Here is a 27,622-nt window from a genome sequence, read left to right as displayed (position 1 = left end):
GCTGCCTACTCATCTTTTTCCTCTTGATTTATAGCGCACTATGCCAGGGGAAACTAATGCAGCAACTAAGAATCAGCTGAGACAAGTCTGTGAGAGTCTAAAGAACACACTCTGAACAATGTAAGAGACAAGGAGATCTTGTCTCCAGGTTCACTTCAAATAGGAAGCGCTTCGAGAAAGACCTTAAATATACAACAAATCAAAACAGCATTTCTTCACTGAGAGTTGCTGTCAAAACAAGGTCCATCGTGTTAGTGATGTTATCTCTACCAGAGCAGGCACTTTAAGATTGTATGTAGGGTTAACAGGGCTATGGGTAGTCAATAACAGCATGCTGTATTTGATTTCTGCCTTTTTACCCAGGGCAAATTGCACTCAGATTGACTTTATTTGAGACGGAAAGCAGTACCCTACTACACACTCGTATCCACTTCGGCAGGATCTCAGCAGTGTTCATCTCCTTTAGCACGAATTCCAAGATCCTAACAAGGGTGCATCATCAATACCTCAGAAACGACGATCGATCCGAAAACACTATGCCTGGATCAGCTCAATGTAGCTACAGAAAGAGAACAGATCTGATGACTATATCATAGAGATATTTTGGTAATATTCACCTTCTTTAGGGGCAGTCGTGGCCTACTGGTTAGAGAGTCGAACTTGTAACCCAAAGGTTGGGATTGTAGGTGGGGGAAGTGAATGAACAGGGATTGTAGGTGGGGGGAGTGAATGAACAGCGCTGTCTTCAACTTTCAATACCACAGCTGAGGTGAGACCCTTGAGCAAGGCACTAAACCCTTGACTGGGCCCAAACTCCCTGCCCACTTGTTACCCAAAGGTCAAGGGGTTCAAGTCTTGGTACCGGCAGGGATTGTAATTGGGGGGAGTGAATTAACAGTGCTCTCTTCCACCTTCATTACCACAAATGAGGTGAGACCCTTGAGCAAGGCACCGAACCTCCAACTGGGTCCAAACTCTCTTGTACCATAGGTCTCAGTACCATAGGTGATTGTAAGCGGGCGGAGTAAATGAATAGCACTCTCTTCCACCTTCAATACCACAACTGTGGTGAGACCCTTGAGCAAGGTACCGAACCCCCAACTGGGCCCAAACTCCATTGCTCTGTGTGTGTGTGTTCACTGTGTATGTGTCTGTTCACTACTCAATGCCGTGCGTGTGCACTTGGATGGGTGAAATGTACATCACAAATTCTGAATATGGGACACCATACTTGGTCACACATCACATCCTCCTTCCACTACGACCAGCCCAATTCTTACAGGAGACCCACTCTTGCCCCTTCCAAGGACGTAGTCTTGCTTCCTTCAATCAAGCTCAAATCTGAAACTTCTTTTGGAAATCCCCTCTCCCGATCACCAAGCTGACATGCAATGACAACTCCGTCATGCTGTCAATTTAAGCTCTGATGGCAGCTGAGTTATGACCAAACCGAGGCACTAGTAGGTGCTAACGGACATATCCTTTTATGACCTTGTCCATAATGGAGTCTAATGGTTTATGATGTCTAGTGCTGGAGAGAAAGGTCATCTGAGGTTTTATTCCACACGGCACCCTTTCCCGTGAGCGTATGGAGAATAATGGGAATGATTTATCATTCTGAGACTTTTTTATCACCGTTAAACAGAGGCACCGCAGGTCAAATCCAGGGAATCCTCTACATAGGTATTGCTGAATGGGGAGGACTAGAACAGATCTACTGCCCTTGGCTAATTTTGGCTTGAGGTCAACACCATCATATTTGGATGATTTTGAACACGACTGGGATAACTGTATTGAATATAAGGTGAAGGAATGGAAAGCTATTGAATGATAGTAGGGGTCAAAAAGCTTTGAACAGACCAAGACACATCTAATTTCAAATCAAATTACCCGTTATAGGAAAATAACTGCAATTCTTCCGCCCTCTAGGTTTATGCCTTCTCTGCAAAAGCCATCCAAAGGAGAGAGCACTACTTGTACGGATTCAAGAATAAATGGTCCTCTGAATAAAGTGGATGAAGTTCACATTCCTTTCTATAGATCTTGATAGCCTTGGCTGGCCAGTAGGTCAGTGATGAGGTTAAGCCTTCTAGAGGCTAAACCGATCAATATATCTTGGCCAGACCATTATAGTCAGACCTATAGCCAAGTGACAAGCCATAGGTTATTTCTTTTTTAACAAAGTAACTCCAACTGAAAAGTCTTCTATTATTTGTTGAAAAGCTTGAGGTAAAGAGTAAATTCAGTCAAGGTTTGAGCTCTTCTGGCAGTTCCAGACCAAATACTTGGTCAATAAAGCTTGAGTGATTTGTATTGGTGTTGCTACATGCTTCCTTCTGGCTCAACTTCACTGCCAATTGTTTTCCTGTCTGGAAAGAGCTTGGCACAAGTGCCTATTGACACATTTAAAATGGAGGACAGCATTGGCCACGAGCCCTTACAGAATATCAGGATTCCTGAAGCACTGGAACTTGAGCATGATTGAGCAATTAGGGCTTTCAATCTGCAGGGAGCAGTCACCACTCATTAGCTCTCACCAGCAGAATCCACATTTCACACCCACCACCAACCTGAGGGTGGTCAGTCGGAATGATGTTAAGCAAAACACTTCAACACGCTTATTAGCACAAGCTGCCAAACGCCAAGATGGTCCAGAAGGACCAATTGCCATAAATGAGGCCATGATAAAGACGGAACGGCATGAAATTTAACCCAACGTGGACAAAGATAACCTTGGTTGTGGGTGGCAGGGTTTTAATTTTTTGTTCTTTCCTACTGTCCTGCAGCACGATCACTATTATTTAGATGACTTGTACCTCAACAAAACTGAAAAATCAACAAAAAACTGACGAAAGGATTTAAAGCAAGAGATATGATAGATGGTTCATGATAATTCCAACTCATTTGAGTAGATATTTATTTTTCATAGCCTTGTCTTCATTAGTGTCAAATTAAACATGGCATCTTCCATCACCTGAGCAAGAACAGAGCTCATTATCAAGATTACTTAAATCATTTTTCAAACTGTAAACAGTAAAGATGAAGATGGAATCAAGGTTTATTGAAATACACCTAAAGAAATGTACCCTGTTCACAATGACAGTGACTTGAAGCATCAAAGATATGGAAAGTCATTCATTTTAAATGAAAGCTGGTTATTTCCAGTGAAAGCAGCAGTGACAAGGTTGAGAAAAGTATAACTTTATGCAAATGAGCAGCATTATGATGAAGCAACAACAAATAGACATGAAGATAGTACTGAGACCCATTTTACTGTGCTATATGAATAGTCTCTGCCTACATATGCAGGGATATAATAAAAAATTATATGTGGAAAACCATGTCTGACGTAGTCGTAGGATATACCAAGACCTAGCAACCTCTAGTGACAAAGTGAATGTGGTTTAAGAGATAAAAATATTGATTATTCTATACAATTACTTAAACTTTCAGCTACATAATTTTAAAGTTTATCAAGTGTTTTGGACTTTGCAGTCTTTTGACATGAATAAATACAGCGACACAGGTTTCATTTTGTTAAAAGAGGGTTAAGGCAACAGACAATTGCACACTATGACCAAAAAGAGATAGACAGAGAAAGTGAAAAGTTTATGGCAGTGCCATTCCACTGTGTTGGAGTAACCAGCTGCAAAGTAATCTGAACTTCAAAAATACCCACAGTAATTCGGCAATTTCAGACGTTCAGAAACTGCATTGGTCTCTGACATTTCAAGCGGTGCAAAACCTTTCGGAACAAAAATCCATTCCCAATTTAGTGAGTAAGGAGCGATCCATACTTGCTAGAATTCATGTCAAGGACAGAGGAAAATCTACAGAGAATGGGAACAAAATTAGAGTGGAATGTCAGATGACCTTCCATTGATTAGGTCACACCATGGACTTCAGAAAAAAAACTGTAATAGGAAAAATATCGAAATATCCTCAAAGTAACTACGAACAACTCATAAAATAATTAAACATCCACAGTCAACATATATTTACATATAGATAGATGCAAAGCTCAAAAATTGCACACAAAAGTGCATTTTTTGTCTCACATTTCATAAAAAGGTGGGGGTGGAGGTAGACAAGAGTAACATACAAATAGGATCCATGAAGAAGTCGTGGAACACTTGAAGGTGCTTAAGGTCTTTATGAGGAAACGCAGTGGGGAGGGAGGGAGGCTGGGAATCCTCAGCAGGGAGACACTTCTGTGGCTCTGGGAGAAATGAAGGGAGCATCTGTAATCATTTGGTGGTGTGGAACGAAATGAAGGCGGAGGGGGGGGGAAAGCTTGCACTGTCATCCCAGTGTCAGGATAACCTGATTAGAGCCAGCCGTGATTCATCTATCGCTCCCACTCTTTCATCTGAGCTGTTTGGGAAAACTTCTCCTTTTTTGCGTTCCCTCCATCAAGCGGTAGCTTTCTGCTTCTCAATTACTTACTTTTCCTACTTCGTTTGATGCTTTTTGCATTTTCTCGCTCTCCCAAGGAACGTTTTCCACGCGTCTCATCTTTCTGTGACATGAGGAATGAATGGCTCAGACTCACATAATCGTGCATATTCAAAAGCTTAAAAATCTACAAAGCCAAAAAATATACAGTATAGACTTCATGCATTTCTACCAGAGTATGTGAGCGGAGTGGAGCGACAACAATTTCCCCTCCGCGCTCCGTGCATTTTATAACCGCTCCGCTCCAGCTCCGCTCCGGGTTCACCGTTTCCCGCTCCCGCTCCACTCCGCTCACATACTCTGATTTCTACATGCCTCAGGTCAAGTCTAGTGCTGGGCTGATTTAGTTTATTTTTATTGCGTAACAATATTGCGTCAATACTTTATATCCATGTATATGTATTATTACACTTTTGAGCCAAGAAAAAGAATTGAATAATTTCTGAAATTAATATGCACTGTTTAACATGTTGAAAATGATTAATGCAATTAATATAACTTCCTTTTTTTCCCCATTTCCTGAGGCTACACTACTGTTTTCTCCCCAATTCCTGTAATTATGATATTCACTATTACTATACAACCTTTTTCTCGGCAATCTCTCCCACCCTCCAGGCCTAAATGATGGCTACAATTACTTTTTATCCTCAAAAAAAAAAAAAAAAAAATCTAATTTAAATATTTAAGAAATGTATTAGTCATCTATTTAATAGAGGTACTAATATAGCCTTGATTACATATACTTTATTTTTGTTTTCCTACTATAATCTGGGGATTCAGTGTGTCGACGTTTATGGTTACAAGTTTTTTTTTATTATTTTTTTTTTTTTAGGTGCAATTAATTGTGATTAATCACAGAAAACCATGCTAACATTTTTTAATCAATCCACAACCTTAATTTATTTATATTCCTTAATTTATTTATGTGCATAATTTATTTATGCACATTCCCAGAGGTGTTTTTTAAACAACAACATTTGGACAAAATGCCTTTTGTCAAGAAAACAGGCCATTTTTTATTGTTTATTCTGTTTATTCACGTCAATATTCAGGATAAATGTGACCCTGGACCACAAAACCAGTCATAAGTAGCACAGGTATATTTGTAGCAATAGCCAACAATACACTACATTGGTTAAAATCATTGATTTTTCTTTTATGCCAAAAAATCATTAGGATATTAAGTAAAGAATATTTTGTACATTTTCTACCATAAATATATCAAAACTTAATTTTTGATTTGTAATATGGATTGTTAAGAACTTTATTTGGACAACTATAAAGGCAATTTTCTCAATATTTTGATTGATTTGCACCCTCAGATTCCAGATGCATAAATCTCAATTTTAAAAATCGAACCTTATGACTGGTTTTGTGGTCCAGGGTCACAAATAGTAAACTAATTCAAATATACACAGAATAATGTATATATGATGCCTACTCTATGAAAGTCACAATATGCCTTTAAAACTGTTGTACAACTCACTGTTTCTACATAAGTGCATGATTAGTCTCACTAAATCTGCTATTCATTGGCTGCACTTCAACATCAGTGGCTGTGTTAAAATTATTTGACCTGTATGTTGCATTCCAGTGCTTGACCTTCACACAACACTGGACCGGGGGTACCAATGTAGCTTGACACTTGGATGTAGTTCAGTGCACTAGGGAACATTGACATGAATCATCTGAAAAGCCATGATTCCCTGCATTGGCTATTCTTGTCTTAATTCCATTTTTGGCAATGTAGGCTGACGTTGGGTTCCCTCTCTCTCCATCTATCTGTAGGATTGTAGGAGTCATGGGGCGCAAGGTCACGCTTTACCCACCCCCACCCCTCACCCTGCTCCTGCCTCAATTATTTGCTTCAGGGGGCAATTACTCCAGCCTCGACAGACCTCTCTATTCCATTTCCTTGTTTCTCTCTCTCCCTCGCCTATTCTCCCTCTCGCAGTTCACATCACTCACTTCACATCTACTGCTCATTTTCCATTTTTGTGCATGCATTCCTATTTCAAAATCAACTCAACTGTGTTCTTCTCCATATTTGAAGCATCAAGATAATCTTTAAATACTTGATTTTCCTACATAAGCCATGTAGAGTTTACACCAGGGTTTCTCAATTCTGGCCCTCGAGGTCCACTTTCCTGCAGAGTTTAGCTCCAACCTTGTTCAGACTCACATGCCAGTACTCCTGAAGACCTTCATTAGCTCGTTCAGGTGTGTTTGATTAGGGTTGGAGCCAAACTCTGCAGAAAAGTGGACCTCGAGGGCCATAGTTAAGAACCCCTGGTTTATACCATGGGTAGTCAGTCCTGCTCCCGGGCAGCTAGCATCCTGCAGAGTTTAGCTCCAACCCTAATCAAAAGACCAGAACCAGCCAATTACCAAAGTTTAGGATCACTTGAAACTAGCAGGCACTGTAGGTTTGTTGGAGTGGGGTTGGAACTAAAGTCTTCAGAAAGAAGTCTCATGGACCTCAAGACTGATGGCAGAAGTTCTGGACTCTACGGGAGCTTTCTTCAGCTAAGGACGGCCCACCAGGCCATCTGACAGACATGTAAAGCAACAGTTTTGTTCAGCAATATGGCATGAAAGATAAGGGTGGGAAAATGTAAAGCTGATATCCCTACAGTAACAGACTGGCATGCAACCAATAAATTGTTCATTCAAGAACGTCTAAGAAAATCAGTTTTTCGGGTGATTCTGATAAGCGAACACTGCCACAGTTGGAAACAAGACAGCTTTCTTCTTCCATAAGAGGGTTCAGCATTACAATGACTTTGTTTCCAAGTGGTCCATCAAAGAATGTGACACACACATTTCCCATAGATCCTGAAGAGTTCAACCAATCAGTTAACAACTCTGAAACTCCCAAACTGCAAAGGGTCAGTTTGTGTGCTCTACGTAGCAGACCGTTACCCATCGGTCAGTAGACGTGACATCTCTGAGACTAGCAGGGACATAGCCCTCCAGGAGCAGAGTTGGCTACCCCTGGTTTACGCCAATGATTCCCAACTGGTTTTGCTTCAGGACCCAGCCACAATCCTGCAGAGTTTTGTTCTAATCTTGACAAAAACTCACCTGCCTATAGCTTTCTAGTAACCCTTAGACCTTGATTAGAAGGTTCAGGGGTCTTTGATTACAGTTGGACCTAAACTCTGCAGGACTGTGGCTCTCCAGGCCTGACACTGACCACCCTTGAACTAAACATTCCTACAAAGACTTCCAAAAGTGAGGCTCCATTCTGTAATGTTGACGTAGACCAGGGGTTGTCAGTCCTGTTCCTGGAGATCTTCCTACCTGCAATGCTTCCCAACTGGTTTTGCTTCAGGACCCAGCAAACCCACAATAAATCCAAAGATTTCCACAAGGATTACCAAAAGTGAGGCTTTATCCTGTGATGCTGATGTAGACTAGGGGTTCCCAATCCTGCTCCTGGAGATCCACCTACCCGCTATGTTTCCCAGCTGGTTTTGCTTCAGGACCCTGCAAATCCACAATAAATCTAAAGATTCCCACAAGGATTTCCAAAGTGAGGCTCCATCCTGTGATATTGATATAGACCAGGGGTTTCCAATCCTGTTCCTGGAGATCCACCTAACTGCAATGATTCCCAACTGATTTTGCTTGGGGATCTAGCAAACCCACTATAAAGATTACCACAAGGATTTCTAAAAGTGAAGCTCCATTGTAGACCAGGGGTTCCCAATCCTTTTGGGAGATCTGAAGGTCTACCTGCCTGAAGAGTTCAGTTCCAACCCTGCTCCAACATCTGTCTATATAATGTCTGTAACAAATAGCTGTTGCACGGAAGTGTACCTTAGTATCATACATCCACATTGGTACATATATACGGAACCATGCTTTTCCCTGTATCTGGTCAGTAATACTCCTGGATTTGTCAGAAATTCTGCAGTGTACACAAGAGTTTTCTGGTCCCTATACACCTCTTTTCGTGCAGTGCATCAAGTGCTCCTGAAAATCTTAAGTAGGTGGTTCAGTTGTGTTTGATCAGGGTTGGAGCTCCAGAAACAGGATTGGGCACCCTTGACATAGCCAGTGGTTCCCAATCATGTTCCTGCACATTTTGCATGTGTTCTTTGTCTGACACATCCATTTCAAGTCTTGGAATTTCTACCAATGAGCTAATGACCTGAATCAGGTGTGTTTAAGGAGAACTACAAAATGTACAGTGTTTGGGGGGACTCCAAGAATATGGTTTTCCAACCAATGATGTAAGCAATGGGAATAGCAACAGGTCCACTCGCCCATCATCTGGCTCCAAACAATTTTATGTAGTCCTATTTGTAAAATGCTCCATCAAAGGTTTCTCAAGTATGTACATCGCGTAACCTCTCAACCTAAAGTAGCACAAATGAAAACGGATGACTTCCAGTATTTCATTGAGGGCATCCTGGCCAGAACAATAAAATAAACCAACAGCATTCACAAGGAGCCGCCTGAATTGGCACCTCTGTTCTGAGATCAGAGTGGATATTGAACGCAAGTCACTGGACGTTTCAAATCAATACCCGCTGCAGCCGAGGGGAGACGGTGCAGATTGTGGGATGATTTATTCCTCGCAAAGGGCGTCTAATACCCCGTTCAGAGCGTGATAGGCTCTACTAGGGCAGATGAAAAAAAAAGCAACTCTGGAATCTATAGCTATTTGATTCACGAGTGCACAGCACAGATCTGCAAACCCGACGGGAAAAACTGTCTCAGCTTTTTTCTGCAGGGATAATTCATTCCGGAACAGAGTGTATGACTGCTCGAGGAGCGAATCAAGTATTCAACATGCCACATCAGTAGCTGAGAGGGCTACAGTTCTACATCATAATAGAGTTTGGTGGGCTGAAAGTTCTGTTGCAAGCCACATAAAAAGTGCTGCACCTCATTTTGATTCAGTCATTGAATTATAACCAGGTGTCTACAAAGGTGCATTCGCACTGACAGCGATTAAATTGCTTGGAACTCTCCATTCTGTTTGTTGCAATATACTGTAGTGTTCCATCTCTTACTACAATCAGGGGATGAATCTCATGAGCTACACCAAGAGCTTTTGAGGCCAAGGACCCCAAAATATGATGATTGCCTTGTGAGGGACTCTCTATAAAACCCATCTATACAGCACGAGTGCATCCAACATGGTATAAGAGCCAGTGTTATGGAAAATCTAAATGCAATTTCAAATAGTGCTTTGACTCACATACATCATCTCACACTCTTTATAACTGCATTTCCCCTTCTGTTCCTCTTGGTCTCCTTATCGTTATCCATCTATTCCCTGTTCCCCTCTCTTCCTCTATCGTTCTGTTGGTTGTGTCTCTTTGATGCTGTGTCAGTAGAGGAGAGCGAGAGAGCGTGTTACCGTGGATAATGAGCTTTAATCAGGCCCAGAGCTCACAGGAAGCACAATCATCAGAGCGCTGATGTTCAGACTAGCCACTCGCTGTGCTGCCATCTAACTCAACACACACACACATACAGATTATGTTCACAATGCAGTATTACCTGCTATTTTTTTTAAAGCGCTAGTGTATTTGGTACAGTATATTTAAATACTGCAGTGCAAAAAGTATGTAGTATCATGCATAGTGTGTGATATGCAATACCTCTACTTCAAACTCCCAGATCAAATACACTCCGGTGTGTGTTGATAGTTGTGTGTTTGTGTTTCTTATCCCTCTAAACCCCGATACGCTAATGCTAATCTATTTACTCAGCCGACTTTGAAACTTGCCTGGAATCTAGATTAAACCTCTAGTTTTTAGTGACGCACTGAACTGCTCACATGAAGAAAAGCATATGTATATTTATATATGTGCACTCACACACACACGGGAACTTATCTGCTTTCTGCAGACTATGGTGTATGTATGTGCAGCTATGAGTCAACGTAAACTCTATAATCTCGGGGGTTTTACAAATGTTAAATATTCCCTGAGGCCTCGACAATGCGCCACATCCCACTCGCATTCACACACGTACACTATACACTCATGTTCAATCACAGAGACCATCAGTTACACACTAGCTATCAAATGCAAGCTCTGTTCTATAGAATCGTGAGCCGCATTGCTATATGGTGTTTACGTAGTCCCTTCCAAGATACGCTAAAAAAAGTGATTTGAAACGCTCTACGTTGGCAGCAACTCTACACACACCACACAAAATAGCACTCCTTACATTAAGCACCTGAGCAAGGCGACTCCCAATTGATAGCATTCATTCATTCATTCATTAATGGCAATGAAAAGACACTTGATGCTCCCGCAAAGTGAGTTCTGTCACTATTTAGACAAAAACACAACATGTCAGTGTATCCCTTCATCATGGTCACGGAATAAATAAATAAATAAATGGACAGTTCACCAAAAAATGTATATAAATTAGAATCACTTTTTTTTTAAATTGTTCTTCCAAAACTGTGTGCATTTTTTGTCCATGAATTACATAAGGAGAATTTTAGTTGTTCTTCTCCATACAGTGAAAGTGGGTATGAACTGAAGAACTCCAGTGTTATTGTTGTTAACTAAAAGTAAAACTGATAAAAATATATGTATTTTTGGTTTAAAATAAAATAAAATTAAATTAAATTAAATTAAATAAAATTAAATAAAAAAAATACTAAAACAAAACAAAACAAAAAAAAATGTAAATGAAAATGAAAATGAAAATATAAACAAAAAACCTAATTTAAGATACTAATAAATACTATAATGGTTAATAAGTATTTAGGTACTAAAATAATCAAAACTATAAACAAACAAACTGACAGTTCACCAAAAAATGTACATGAATTACTTTTTTTACAATCATGTTGTTCCAAATTGTGTGCATTTTTTATCCATGAATTACATAAGGAGAAGTTTAGTTGCTCTTTTACATTATTAAAAGTGGGTATAATCTGAGGAACTCCAGTGTTATTGTTGTAAACAAAAAATAATTTTAATAAAAAATATTTTTGGTAAAATAAAACAAAATAAATAAAATAAAATAAAATAAATTACTAAAGAAAAAAAAATGAAAATGAAAATGAAAATATAAACAAAACACCTAATTCAAGATACTAATAAATACTATAATGGTTAATAAATATTGAGGTACTAAAATAAACAAAACTATAAACAAACAAACGGACAGATCACCAAAAAATGTACATAAATTAGAATTACTTTTTTACAATCATGTTGTTCCAAAATTGTGTGTGTTTTTTATCCATGAATTACATAAGGAGAAGTTTAGTTGCTCTTTTCCATAAATTGGGTATGATCTGAGGAACTCCAGTGTTATTGTTGTTAACAAAAAATGAATTTAATAAAAATTATTTTTGGTAAAATAATATAAAATAAAATAAAATAAAATAAAATAATTGCTAAAACAAACAAAAATTTAAATGAAAATGAAAATATACACATAAAACCTAATTCAAAATACTAAGAAATACTATAATGGTTCATAAATAGTGAAGTATTAAAATAACCAAAACTATAAACAAACGGACAGTTCACCAACAAATGTTAATAAATTAGAATCACTTTTTTACAATCACGTTGTTCCAAAACTGTGTGCCTTTTTCATCCATAATTTACATAAGTGCTTAAATAAATAAATAAATAAATACAACCTTGAAATAAACAACAATTAGCAATGTTGTTTTTGTCTAACTAGTTTTAACTAACTAAAATATATAAGTGTAAGTTGAAGCACTAAAATAACTAAAACTAAAATAAATAACAACAACAAAATACTTAAAATGAAAACTAAAAATATGAACAAAATTAATTTCAAAATGCTAATAAATACTGTAATGGTATATACATATTGAAGTACGAAAATAACTAATAGAAAAATAATAATAATAAAATTAAAAATAGAATAATGACAATGACAAAAGTTAACATTACTAAAACTTTTCTAGTAATTTAAAATGTAAAAAAAAAAAAGAAAAAGAAAACTGAACATATAAAATAATTCAAAATATTTATAAATACTACAACAGTATATATATATATATATATATATATATATATATATATATATATATATATATATATATATATATATATATATACTACCGTTCAAACGTTTGGGGTCAGTAAGACTTGTAATAGTCTTTAAAGTAGTCTCTTATGCTCATCAAGGCTGCATTTATTTGATTAAAAATATACAAAAAAAAAAAACAGTAATATTGCAAAATGTTTTTACAATATAAAATAATGTTTTTTATTTTAACATACTTTAAAATAGAATTTATTCCTGTGATGAAAAGCTGAATTTTTTATCAGCTGTTACTCCAGTCTTAAGTGTCACATGATCCTTCAGAAATCATTCTAATATGTGGATTTATTATTAGAATGATCAATGTTGGATAATATCAACAGTTGTGCTGCCAAATATTTTTTGGAACCTGTGATTTTTTTTTTTCAGGATTCTTTCATGAATAACAAGTTTAAAAAGTACAGTGTTTATTCAAAATATAAATATTTTATAACAATGTAAATTATTTATTATTAACTTTTAATAAACTTTTAATTATTAACTTAATACATCCTTGGTGAATAAAAGTATTAATTTCTTAAAAAAAAAAAAAAAAAAAAAGAAACAATAAAAATGTACTGACCCCAAACTTTTGAACATATATATATATGTGTGTGTGTGTGTATATATAGGTATCATAACATTGGTCTTTATTACATATTTCATATTTCCAGTCTTCTTAAAGCGATATTCCAGCCAAAAATGAAAATTACTCAACCTCAAGTCACCCTAGGTGTATATGACTTTCTCCTTTCAGACAAATACAATCAGAATTATATATATAAAAAAATGTCCTGGCTCTCCCAAACTTTATAATGGCAGTGAATGGCTGTTGCGATTTTGAAGCCTAATAAAGTGCATCCATCCATCATAAAAAGTGCTCCACATGGCTCCAGGGGGTTAATCAAGGCCTTCTGAAGTGAATTGCATTTCCTTCTGAAAGGCCTTCTGAAAATGCATTTGTGTGAGAAAAATATTCATATATAAAACTTTATAAACCATAATCTCTAGCTTTCGCTGACTGTCATATGCGTAGGCGTCCGATGAGAACATGCTAGACTCACGAAAACCAAGTTTTTTTTTACAGCACAAGGAAAACCAGTCTACTCTTGGCTAATATTGAAATCCTCCAGCATTTTTCTTTATAAATCCTTGTTTTGTTTTGCTCTCTCCACTGCACTTCCACATTTGTTGCTGTCTTCACCTGTCATCAATTTAGGATTTTTGGGTAAACTATCCCTTTAAGCTATAAGATAGCTTTGTGTGACAAACAAACCACAATTAACAAGTAATTTGAGTCAGGCGAGTTTACAAAAATCACATGGAGTGAGTAAATGAATTCAGAATTTCATGTTTGGATGAACTGTTTCTTTAAACCCAAACTGAAATCCTTATCTAACGCTCATAGCTTCCATAACCTCATCTTTTTTTGATCTAATCCTCTTTCTTATAATCCTTCGACACGGCTGCTGTGAATTTGGCCACGTGTGCTTGTGTGGACCTCATGCGGTTACGTCCTCAATATAAAACCAGAGGTGTGGACACTCCAGAGAATGACTGTGAGAATCTCATTCCCAGCGGTGCGCGGCGTCTGGACGGAGGTGCCAGGACGGAAACAGCCAATGCAACATTTGCATTTAAAAAGGTGACATTTGCAATGCTGGTCTGGAGGCGCAGGCATGAGAGGAGAGACAGGTGCTGGGATAGCCCATATTCATCTCGGTGACAGGAGGACGACAATGAGAATGTCAAAGCCAAGAGTTAGACAGCGCACCAAATCACACGCAAACACACACACACACTGTGAAGCGAAGGCCGCTGTCCAAAATAACCCTGACAATCCTAACGCTCATCTCTCAAACCCATGCGGAGATAAATTGTTGGCTGTTTGAATCGACTTTTACCTCATACCGAAGTAATTACGTGAATACAACGGCTGGAAATTGTAATGTCTGTTGTAGTCGCATTAAACTCCAAGTTCAGGCGGGGTGGTGCATGCATTATTTATGTGAATGTGGAATAAATGATAATGTAAACACAGACTGTTTAGACCTGAGGAGCATATGATTAGTGTGCGCTGAATTGCCTTCTTGTTTGTGAAGTGCTGGCGGGTCGTTTGGAGTTCATGTGGTGGCGTTGGTGCTGATGAGACTCAGATACGGGGCTTGTGTGCTCTGTGAGGGGTTCGGGTTGGCTGCCGTGATCAGAGAGCTGTGCTTCAACAATGAACTGCTAGATGCAGACTGGAAAATGTGAGTTAAAGAATTTCATTGTTTTCTGAACATGGTAAAATGGCAATGTCATAGATTTTTGGCCCATGTATCATGTGTTACTATGTTTTTTGATTGAATGTACATTACCTGTCAACATTTTTTGACTGATTTCAAATTTAAGATAAAAAAAAATACTTAAAAAAATAAAATAAAAAATCTTATATTTATTGGGTTAAATATAGATTAAAAACAGTTATATTGTGAAATGTTATTGCAATATAAAATAACTGTTTTCTATTTGAATATATGTTAAAATGTAATTTATTCCTGTGATGTAAACCTGAATTTTCAGCATCATTACTCCAGTCTTCAGTGTGACATGATCCTTCAGAAATCATTTTAATATGCTGATAAGCAACCAGCTTAAAAAAATAAAATAAAATAAAATAAATATATATTATTATAATTGAAAGAAAAATAAAAATAAATGATATTTAATATTATAAATGTGTTTTTACATCATCCTTCATTGATCATTCAAATATGCTGATTTCCTGCTTAAAATAAATAAATAAATAAATAAATAAAAATCATAATTGTTGAAAAAGAACTTCAAAAGAAACACATTTTTAATATTATATATATATATAATATATATCAGCATCATTACTCCAGTCTTCAGTGTCATTCAAATAGTATTCATTCAAATATGTTTATTTCCTGTTTCCAGTCTCATTACCCCTGTCTTTAGCCTTTTTTAAAAAAAAAAAAAAAAACACAAAAAAACAAAAAAAAAAACAATTATGATACATTTCTTTCCCCAGGATTCGATAATAAACATAAAGTTTAAGAACTTCTAGAATTTTATAAAAATTGTATTAAAATCTTAATTATTTATTATTTAATTAAAAAATCTTTTTCTATTTTTCTCTCTATATATATATAAATGACAAAAAAGTTAAAACTGAAAACGGATAATACAAAAATGAAAACAAAAATTATAATAATATTTAAACTCTACAAAAATAACTGGTAGGAACAGTATGCATATATATTATATTTCTATATGCATATAAAAAGTCAAAATATATACATACATATATATATATATATATATATATATATAAACACACATCTGAATAACATAATATATTCTACAAATTGTACTCATCTTAAAATTTTATTAAAAACTGGTGTGTACTTTGTTGGCAGCCCAACAAAACCATAAGTCTCTGAGCCTCAGGTGCTGCTTGTTTCCAGCAAAATCTTAATTTGGTCCTCTGCCTTCTGGCGAAACCTCAAATGTGCAAATATGTGAAAGAATTGCAGTGTTTAAGGTCTCTAATCTTGCTGAGTTTATTTATTGCTGCTCGTCCCTGGCCAAATCCCTTGCTCATTAATATCCGCTGAAGCAAAAGGAAAACAGTTACTGTAGGTTTTCATCTAAAATTATACATTTTAAGCATATGTATTTGGGGATATTCGAATATTACGACATTCCACAAGCTTGCCCCCATTTCCAAACAATAACAAGCATCTGGTATTGTAAAACTCCTCCCTTGAAAGACAATTATCCTTAATCAGGATCTTTCGTCTCCAGTTTCGGTCTCTGTGTTCCCATGACTGCTTTTATCAGAGGAGATCATTATGGGCCAACTATTACCCAGAGTATAGTTTTACAGCCAATAAATAACATTATGTGATCGTAGGCACTGTTTATTCATTAATTCATTTGTTTTATCTTTATTTTGGAACGACTTTAGGATAAAAAAGATGCAGAAATGAGAGCATTAAACACCCAAAATTTAAAATTCTGTCATTATTCACTGTTAACTACTTTCGTCATGCTTTTCACTGTTTTCAAAGCTTGAGAGAACTTGGTCACCATTCACTTTCATTGTATGGAAAATGTTTTTTGTGTGTGTGTTTCACAGGAAAAGGAAGTTAAAAATAGTTTGGTAAGAGGAAATCTTTAGATGTGCAAAATGCAAAATATTTTTGAGAGCTGCAGCTGAGAGTAAGATTTTCAGTAAATAACAACATAAACTGATTATTTTTCACACAAAGCTATCACACAACTTCATAATATTTACAATATATAGTGCTTGAGTTACAAAGATCATTTTCATGGTGCTTTTTGCCATTTTTGGTGCTTGAGAGCTATTGATTGCCATTCAATTTCATTATAATGGAAAAAGGGCAGCGTTAACATTCTGCTAAATTTCTCATTTTGTATTTCACAGAAAAAGAAAGTTAAAAAATAGTTTGCTATATAAAATAAAGCAAAAATACTTACTTTTCATATAAAAATGTAAGTAGTTTGTCATTATCTTTATTATTTCTTAGAAAACATTAAGCAAAACAGTACTAAACAGTAAAAATTGCTTTCAGTAACACAACAGCAACAGAAAATGCAGTTCATACATGCAATAAATGAAATATTTAATGAACATGCTGATTTTTTTGATTAAAATTTATTTTGATATGAAAAAGTTACATTTTTATAAAAAAAAAAAAAATAATTATTTAAATTATTTTAAAAAATCATAAAGAAAAGAAAATATTAAATATTCTGAATTTTCATTTTGACTTAGGTTTTTTTAAGAAATAAGAAATATTTTTGCATATATGCAAAATATTTTTGACAGCTAAAGCAGAGGGAAAGATTTTCAATAAATAATTTAAATAAAATTTATTTAACCCCTTTTTTTCAATATAACTTCAGCAGTTATTTGAAATACATTGCACATGGTTTACTCTGACTATTTTATGGTGTTTTTTTGTCATTTTTAAAGCTTGAAGGAACTTGGTCACCATTCACTTTCATTGTATGGAAAAAAAGCAGCATTAACACTCATTTTGTGTTTTGCACAAGAAGGGAAGTCAAAAATAGTTCGGTACAAGAAAAATTTAATTTTGGACCTAATTATTTCTTTAAATAAGAAATGTTTGTGAAGAGAAATTGGTCACCACTGACTTATATTGTATGGAAAAGGACACCGTTAACATTTTCCTAAATTTCTCCTTTTGTGTTTTACAGAAGAAAGTAAGTAATAAACACTTTGGTCAGAGTAAATATTCAGAATTTCATTTTGAACTTCTTTTTTTCTTTAAGAAAGAATTAATATTTTTTAATATATGCAAAGTATTTTTGAGATCTGCAGTCTAGAGGAAGACTTTCAGTGAATAACGGTTTAAATATTTTTCACGAAAACCTACAATAACTTCAAAATACTTAAAATATATAATGCATGAGTTACACAGACTATTTTTATGGTGGTTTTTTTTGTCATTTTTGAAGCTTGAAAGAAAGAGTGAATATTCTGAATTTGCATTGTGGACTAATTTATTTCTTTTAAAATAAAGAAATGTTTGTGAAGAGAAACTGGTCACAAAACCAGTTATAAGGGTCATTATGTATACATAATCTGAAAGCTGAATAAATAAGCTTTCGAATGATGTGTGGTTTGTTAGGACAGGACAATATGTGGCTAAGATGCAACTATTGAAAAATCTGGAATCGTAAGTGTGCAAAAAAATCAAAATACTGAGAAAATCGCCTTTAAAGTTGTCCAAATGAAGTTCTTAGCAATGCATATTACTAAACAAAAATTAAGTTTTGATATATTCACAGTAGGAAATTTACAAAATATCTTCATGGAACATGATCTTTACCTAATGATTTTTGGCATAAAAGAAAAATCTATCATTTTGATCCATACAATGTATTTTTGGCTATTGCTACAAATACACCTGTGCTACTTAAGACTGGTTTTGTGGTCCAGAGTCACATATTGTATGGGAAAAGGGCAGCATTCACATTTTCCTGAATTTCCCCTTTTGTGTTTTACAAAAGAAAGCAATTTATAAAAACATTGGTAAGAATAAATATTTAGAATTTCATTCAGAATTAATATTTTTCAGTATATGCAAAATATAGGACTTTCAGTGAATAAAGACAGAAAAAAGTAATCTTTTTCACACAAACCTATTATATAACTTCAAAATATTTAAAATATATAGTTCATGAGTTACACAGGCAACTTTAATGGTCATTTTCTGTCACTTTTAGAGCTTGAGAGCCCTTGGTCACCATTCACTTTCATTATATGGAAAAGGGCAGCGCTAACATTCTGCTAAATTTCTCCTTTTGTGTTGTACAAAAGAAATAAAGTTAAAAGAGTTTTGGTAATTAAGAATTTGCATTTTGGGCTTAATTATTTCTTTTAAAATGAAGAAATGTTTGTCAAGAGAAATTGGTCACAACTGACTTATATTGTATGGAAAAGGGCAGCGTTACCATTCTACTAAATTTCTCAATTATAATTTCCCTAATTATAAATTTGATAAGAGATAAGTTTAGCTATTTCTTTAAGAAAGAAGATATATCTTTGTTTTTCAGTGAATAACAATTTTTTTCACATATTTTTCTCAACAGAACTTCAGAAAACTTTAAATATATTGCACAAGTTTTTACACACATTTTTAAAGCTTGAGAGAACTTCTTATCATATTACTGTCAAAATACACTTATTGCACGAAAAAGGACAGCATTAATATTCTGCTAAATACCTCTTTTTGCATTTCACAGAGGAAAAATAGTTTTTTCACAACAGTAAATATCCAGAAATGTCCACTTGGATTTTATTATTTCTTTAAGAAAAACCAGAGACCGTTCTTGTGTGTAAAGCTGACATCTCCAAAGCAAAAATGAAATCTTACCTTCATTAACACGGATTCGCTGAGCTTTTCTCGGTTTACAATCTTTATGGCGACTTTCTGACATGTGACACAGTGGACCCCGAGCTTTACAAGACCTGGAGGAAAAAAGAAAATGTTAAAAGAAAAATATTAGTCAAATCATTGGTCTGCAACATGGCTGAGCAATGTTTTTGCTCACAACTTAATCACAAAACCCCTCTCACAGGCAACTTCACGTCACACACCAAAACACAAGCGCGTTACCCTCGACATCTGTGAGACGCATCATTCATATCTCAAGACAAACAGCATCAGGTACAGCAGATAAGCAGAACGGCGAGAGGAATTGATGGCGAACAGCTACCTAAAGGCCCTTCTGCTTTATCACTTGTGACGTGGAGTGTCATGGTGCGCGAGCAGCACGGTAGCTTGAGGAAATCGTTCCTCCAAAACATCCGCCACACGGTTAACACTTTTATTAGTCAAACTGCTAAATGTTTACAGGCTTTACGCTTCACACTCCCCCCTCGCTTCTCCATACTACAACACATTCAAGGACGTTTTAGAAAGAAAGATCTTTAAACACCCCGGGTTCTTCCGCGATTGTTGAGCAAGCGTTTTCAAACGAGACAAAAGCCACTAAAGGCGATTCAGCAAAGTCGTTTGCTGCTTCGCACCTCGTAGAGACTGAATTGTTAGCTAGATAGGGAGAATTCGACGCCTGCACGAGACGAGATAATGAACGTTCCGTATCCTAAGGTGCAAACGTGTCGGAAAACTGACAGGAGCGTAAACGGAAAGCGCTGTGATTTGCAAGGAGGACGCTGTGAATGTTTTTGGCTTGTGATAAAGTGAAAGAAACCAAACCCTCGACCCTGATGACACTCAACAGACGCTGCTGAACAACCTCTGCTCTCGTGTGACTCAATGGCTCTTTATGAGCTGTGGAGAAATGGTTGGTGTTGAAGAGTCTTAAGATGGAGTGCAAAACTGTCCACTGCTGAAGAGGAGACGGAACAGCGAGAACTAGTTTTATTCTTTTAAAGGAAATGGCTGTTCATTTATATCATATATAAGAAATACCACACAAGCAATGTGATATGGCTTACTGTATGAGGTCATTTAAAGGAGAAGTCCGCTTCCAGAACGACAATTTACAAATAATTTACTCATCCAAGATGTTCATGTCTTTCTGCCTTCGGTCGTAAAAAAATTATGGTTTTTGAGGAAAACATTTCAGCATTTTTCTTCATATAACAGACTTCATTGGTGCCCCTGATTTTGAACTTCCAAAATGTAGTTTAAATGCAGCTTCAAAGGACTCTAATCGATCCCAGCCGATGAAGAAGGGTCTTATCTAGCGAAACGACCAGTAATTTTTTCTGAAAAATAAAAATTTTGTACTTTTTAAGCACAAAAGCTTGTGTAGCAGAGGCTCTGGGATGCACGTTCTTGAATGATTCTTTCATTTTGAATGAATCTTTAATGTGACACAGGAAGAACGAGTCGTCTCGGGGAGTGATTCATTCACTCAACATCCTATCAGGTTCTGTATTGGAATTAGTTCACCTGTTTCGAGTCTTTGGATTTTTCGGGTCGTTCGTTCATCTTATGGGGCTGTCACATGATGAACAAACGACTGAAACCCGAAAACTTGTCAGATAAGAGGTGAGGTGAGCTAATCATAGACTGAAGACCCAGATAAACAATGAATGAATCTTTTCTGTTTCTTATAGCATTATAGTTTTGTCTTGTTTGTAGTGTGATCAATGTTTGTGTAAGCAGTAGATGTGTTAGGGAAGTAACACGTAACATTTTAATTATATTTTGCTAAAATGAACGAAATCACTCGAAAAAAGATTCGTTCATTTTGCTGAACGAGACTCAAAGGTCAGAGTCTGTAAAATGATCCGAACTTCCCATCACTGCTACGAATCACGTCTAAGTTCACTGTCTGTCTACTCCAGCTAAAAAAGGTACAGTATGGCGAAAAACTCCATCTTATTTTTTCCTACAACTTCAGAATCATCTGACATCGTTGTATAGCCAGAGTACACAGACGATGAACTTAGACGTGATTTGTAATAGTGATGGGATTCCCTAACACATCTACTGCTTACACAAACGCTGATCACACTACAAACAAAACAAAACCGTAATGCTATAAGAAACAGAAAAGATTAATTCATTGTTTATCTGGGTCTGTAGTCTATGATTCGCTCACCTCACCTCTTATCTGACAAGTTTTCAGGTTTGAGTCGTTCGTTCATCACGTGACGCCCCATAAGATGAACGAACAATTCGGAAAACCTGAAGACTCGAAACAGGTGAACTAATTTCAGTACAGAACCTAATAGGATGTTGCGCATGCGTGACAGAACGAATCACTCCCCGAGACGACTCGTTCTTCAAATTAAGTCACATTAAAGATCCGTTCAAAATGAATGAATCATTCAAGAACGTGCATCCCAGAGCCTGTGCTACACAAGATTTTGTGCTTAAAAAGTATACAAATTTTTGTTTTTTGACAAAAAAGACAGATCGTTTTGCTAGATAAGACCCTTCTTCCTCAGCTGGGATCATTTAGAGCCTTTTGAAGCTGCATTTAAACTACATTTTGGAAGTTCAAAATCAGGGCACCAATGAAGTCCATTATATGGAGAAAAATCCTGAAATGTTTTCCTCAAAAACCATAATTTCTTTACGACTGAAGACAGAAAGACATGAACATCTTGGATGACAAGGGGGTGAGTAAATTATTTGTAAATTGTTGTTCTGGAAGTGGACTTCTTTAGGTACATTTTCAAATGGACGTTATCTTTATTAACAAACCGCATAATTGAAGTCTAAACGAGTACATTCTCACCTAAAACCTCTTAAAACTACATTCCGTGACACAAAAAATGTTTTTATAAAATTAAAGTGGATTTCGACATCCACCATGACACTTGAGAAATACCGCAAGCAGAGTGAAACAAACAGTGAAACGGTTTGAGTTCTGATATCACTAGAATATTGCACTCCTCTCAGCCAATCAGATTCGAGGATGAGAAAGAACCGTTATATAATATATTTTAAACACTATAAAGATGCATTTATATTTTCAATATCAATGGCATGACAATAATTCTTGTTCTCTTATTTATTTTTATTCTTATTTATTAATTCATTTAATATATTTATTAAAGATTCTATGACTTTATTACACTTTTGTATTTGTATTTGATATGACAAAACAAGAGTAGGATGATGTTGATATTTTAAGTAAAAAAGCCTAATTAAAAATTAAACTTTTAAATACTAATTCTAAATACTTTTGATACTTTGTCATTACCTTTGACTACTATTTTTTAAGAAAAAACATTTTTAAAAGTACTTGAATTATTCATACATACAGTGATTTCAGTGCATCTTTTCTGATAAACAATTTTTCATTTTTTAAATAAAATTTATTTTGATGTAAAAAAGTGAAAAAAAAGAAGTGAAAATGTAATTGTTTGTTTGTTTTAATCTAGGATATTAGGACAGTTGTATTAATAACTGTCCTAATATCCTAGATTAAAACAAACAAACAAACAAACAATTAAAATAAAATGCACTTTAATTTATTATTTATTTTGCATTTATTTTATTTTAATTTAATTTAATATTTAATTAAAATAATAAATACAATTATAAAATAAAAAATTAAATTAAATTAAATTAAATTAAATTAAATTAAAATGTAAGGGTAACACAACTGTCCTGATATTCTAAATAAGAGGAAAAACCCATTAAAATAAATAAATAAAATAAAATAAAATAAAATAATTATTTATTTTGTATTTTATTTATTTTATTGTATTATTTAATATTTATTAAAATAATAAAATAATAATAAATAAAATTCAACAAAATGAAGTAAAAAAATATTATTATTATTATTATTATTATTATTATTATTATTATTATATATTTTATTTATTTTTATTTTATTTTATAATTTAATATTTCATTACAATAATAAAATAAAACACAGTTAAAAATAAATAAATTAAATTCTCACTTTACATATAAAAAAATTAAGTAGCTTTTCATTATCTTCGATTATTATTTCTTAGAAAAACATTACGCAAAACACACAGCTAACGGCACCCATTCACATCCATTGTTGAGCAAGTGATTTAATGCTACATTACTCTAAATCTGATAAAGAAAGAAACTCCTGGATGGCCTGAGGGTGAGTACATTTAAAATTTTGGGTGAACTATTCCTTTAATGCAAAGAAAAAATAAAATAAATAATTTATTTTATTAATTTAATTTAACTTAATTTAAATAAATGATAAATAAATTATTTAATTAATTAATTAATAAAGCACATTCTTACTTTACATATAAAAATTAACTAGTTTGTCTAATTTGAAAACAAAAACATACAAAAAACTCTTTTAATACTTAAGAAAATCTTAAGCAGCTTGTCATTATTTTTAATTGCTACTTTTTTAGAACATTTTAAGCAGTATTCAAAAAACGTTTGCAAATCGTTTGCAAAAGTCATGTGGTTCAACCAACATGCAGAAACATGCACACCAATAAGATCAATAACTGTTAAAATATCAGATCAGGTTGTAAAATGTCATGTGGTGCGACTCCCTAATGATATTTATGAATAAAAAAGTGTAAAATAATATTCACCAAGAAAATTATATAGACCAAAATACCTATATCACCTTCAGCTTCAGCTTCTCCATGTGGAATGCTGCTATAATTACATTAATTTATGATAAACGATTCACAGTCCGGGTTGAACCAGTCTCAGGTCTGGACTTGGACTGCAAACTGCTAATTGGTGACCTCTGATAGAGGGTGTGTACCAAACGGGACATATCATACAGCGCTCTGGCCTACCAAACCATAGACAGACAGACAGCGAGCGAATATCATTCAAATGCCAGCCGCAGCTAATTAAACAATAATGACACTTGACAGCGAAGCCAGTGGAGTGAGTGTGTGTGGGCAAAACCATTATTATGGATTCTATCATCAGAGGTCAGCGGCTAGAAATAAAGAAAGAAAGAAAATCTCATAATGAGGAAAACAGAAATAAAAATACCCCAAAAATGAAAAACCATCACTCAAAATGTCCTTCCTCATAATCAAAGCCCTCTGTTTACGAGCCTCAAGAGGAAGAGAGTTTCATGCACTTTGAGCGCCGTGACCTATTCCGGCGAGCTATGATAATACACAAAGACATTAGCACAAAATATATATGTGGAGAGCAGATCACAGTCAGACGTCATACCGCATGACATTATCACAAAGATAGAGCGCATTAAGTCCAAGGGCAGAAGAAATGGCCTTATCAAAAAGAAGAAAAAACGGGGAAAATGCTCAGCGAAACCCTTCGCGTGCGCTTCATGTGCTCTGATAAGAATTCAAGAACGCTTGGCGGAGCCCCGCCGTATAACTGACGACAGACCGGCCGCTCGCTCGCTCGGTATCGATTTCAGTCTTTGTGTGCCGTCCCGATCAATAAAATTAAAAGAGCTCCTGTCCACAGCAACATCATAATAACGGTCAAAAACACAATCTTCACCTTGACCCAGGAGTTAATATATGCATTAGTGTATATTGCAGTCATAGCTGTCAATAGTTGAGGAGATATACTTAATCAAACGTTTACAGATAATGTACTCACCCCCTTGTCATCCAAAATGTTCATGTCTTTCTTTCCTCAGTCATGAAGAAATTAGTTTTTTTGAGGAAAACATTTCAGGATTTTTCTCTATGGTGCCCAGAGCTTCCAAAATGCAGTTTAAATGCGGTTTCAAACGATCCCAAATGTGGTTGTAAATGATCCCAGCTGAGGAAGAAGGGTCTTATCTAGCGAAACGATCAGTTATTTTCATTTAAAAAAATACAATTTAAATACTTTTTAACCTCAAACACTCGTTTTGTCTTACTCTCCCTGAACTCTGTGTATTCTGGCTGAAGACAGTTAGGGTATGCTGAAAAACTCCAAATGTATTTTCTCCCTCAACTTCAAAAATGATTTCAAAATCAACTTACATCGCTGCAGAAGTACCAACCCAGTCTTTGCAAAGTGAACATGCAAAGAAGATCAAACACCCTTAACAAAAAAGGTAAAACAGCGATATAGGATGATTTTGAATTTGAGGGAAAACATGAGATGGGAGTTTTTCGACATACACTAACTGTCATGGACCGGAACAAAAACAGAGTTCAGGCAGAGTAAGACAAGATGAGCGTTTGACATTAAGAAGTATATAAATTGTATTATTTTTATGAAAGTAACTGATCGTTTCGCTAGATAAGATCCTTCTTCCTCAACTGGGATCATTTACAACCGCATTTGAGATCATTTGAAGCCGCATTTAAACTAAATTTTGAAAGTTCAAACTCGGGGCACCATATCAGTCCATTATATGGAGGAAAATCCTGAAATATTTCCCTCAAAAAACAATTTCTTTACAACTGAAGAAAGAAAGACATGAACATCTTGGATGGCAAGGGGGTGAGTACATTATTTGTAATTTTTTGTTCTGGAAGTGAACTTCTCCTTTAATTTATTGGCTGGAGTGGTGTAGATTACTGTAATGCTTTTATCAGCTGTTTGTACTGTTTGTGGTGTGGTGAGCAAGTGATGTAATGCTACATTTCTCCAAATCTGATGAAGAAACAAACTCATCTACATCTTGGATGAGGGGTGAGTACATTTTTAACAAATGATCATTTTTGGGTGAACTATAAAACAGCGAATCTGAAATATCATAAAATGTTTGAAAGGGAATAATGTTTAGTGGAAATTGTTGATACTAGCATGATAATCTTCTCTAGTGTATCCTCCATGTTATGATCATACTGCCAAAATGATCTCTGTTTTCTTTGAAATAACTGACTCCAGATGTGAGACTTCTTTTTATTGCTCCTCAGTGACTGAAATGCATTTTCTGCAGCTCTAATTTTGTTACCATTCATTTTGTATGTTCACACAAACTTGCGGACAGTTTTTCTTTCACGTCTGCTGGCTCATGTTTTGTGAGAATTAAGGGAATTATCAGTCACAGTCATCTTGTGTCTATTGTGATGCTGGCTTTTCTTATCAGAGGGGGTTTATTAGATTTTAGCTTGTTGTAGTTGTGAACCTACTGTGCATTTTATTAGAAAATTTCCAGGTTCTCTTCAGGCAGGCATCATGTTAAGAAATTTCTACCTCTGGATGTGTGTGGGCATTTACCAAAAATGAAAAAAGATGGAAAATGAAAATAATGGGAAAATGTGTCTTGGGGTATGACATGGTTTTGGGCGCTCAGTTTTCTATACTAGTTAAGAATGGATAATGATAATAAGCATTTGCACGGTGATGTTACTGCAGTCAGTAGACTGATGCTTTTCAGGACTGAACTGTGATTGCAATTCAAATTTAAATGCAGGAAAGGACAAATAAAATTAATTGTAATTTAAGTTTCTTAACTAGAAAAGAAAATAATGAATGTTGGTTTGACAAAGCTTCATCTGAAGTCTTGATAGATGGATAGACAGATAGTACGACAGACAGAACAACAGACAGATAGAACAATAGAACAATAGACAGAACGAAAGAACAATATATAGAATAACAGAACATAGATGGAACGATAGGATGATACATAGGATGATAGATAGAATGATAGAATAATAAAGCAATCGAAAGAACGATAGATCGTACGATACATAGAACGACAGATAGAAAGATACATGGAATGATAGAACAATAGAACAATAGACAGAACGATATAACAATATATAGAATAACAGAACGAGATGGAACGATAGGATGATACATAGGATGATAGAATGATAGCTAGAACAATAGATAGAACAACACAATCATAGACAGAACAATAGATAGACAGATAAAACAATAGAACGATAGTACGTTAAATAGAATGATAGAACGATAGATAAAACGATAGATGGAACGATAGACAGAACAATAAAACGTTAGTACGACAGACAGAACGATAGAACGATAAATAGAACAATAGCTAGAAAGACAGAACGATAGATAGATAGAACAATACAATGATAGATAGAACTAAACATAGAACAACAGATAGAATGACGAACGATAGATAGAACGATAGAACGTTAGTATGACAGAACAATAGATAGTATGTTAGATAGTACAACAGATAGAACAATAAATCGAATGATAGATGGAAT

General features: G+C 35.1%; 1 protein-coding gene across 1 annotated transcript in view; it reads right to left on the bottom strand.

Annotated features, from left to right (window-relative positions):
- Positions 1–27,622, bottom strand: part of brsk2a (BR serine/threonine kinase 2a) — a 271,593-nt gene that overhangs the window by 95,581 nt on the left and 148,390 nt on the right. Inside the window, 1 exon segment of the mRNA XM_051100124.1 lies at positions 19,437–19,531. Within this exon segment, the coding sequence (XP_050956081.1) occupies positions 19,437–19,531 (95 nt within the window).

The sequence above is a fragment of the Labeo rohita genome, chromosome 25, assembly GCF_022985175.1.
Source record: "Labeo rohita strain BAU-BD-2019 chromosome 25, IGBB_LRoh.1.0, whole genome shotgun sequence".
In the NCBI taxonomy this organism is placed as follows: Eukaryota; Metazoa; Chordata; class Actinopteri; order Cypriniformes; family Cyprinidae; genus Labeo; species Labeo rohita.
Note: the sequence above shows the minus strand (reverse complement) of the source record. Positions and strands in the feature narration are given on the sequence as shown.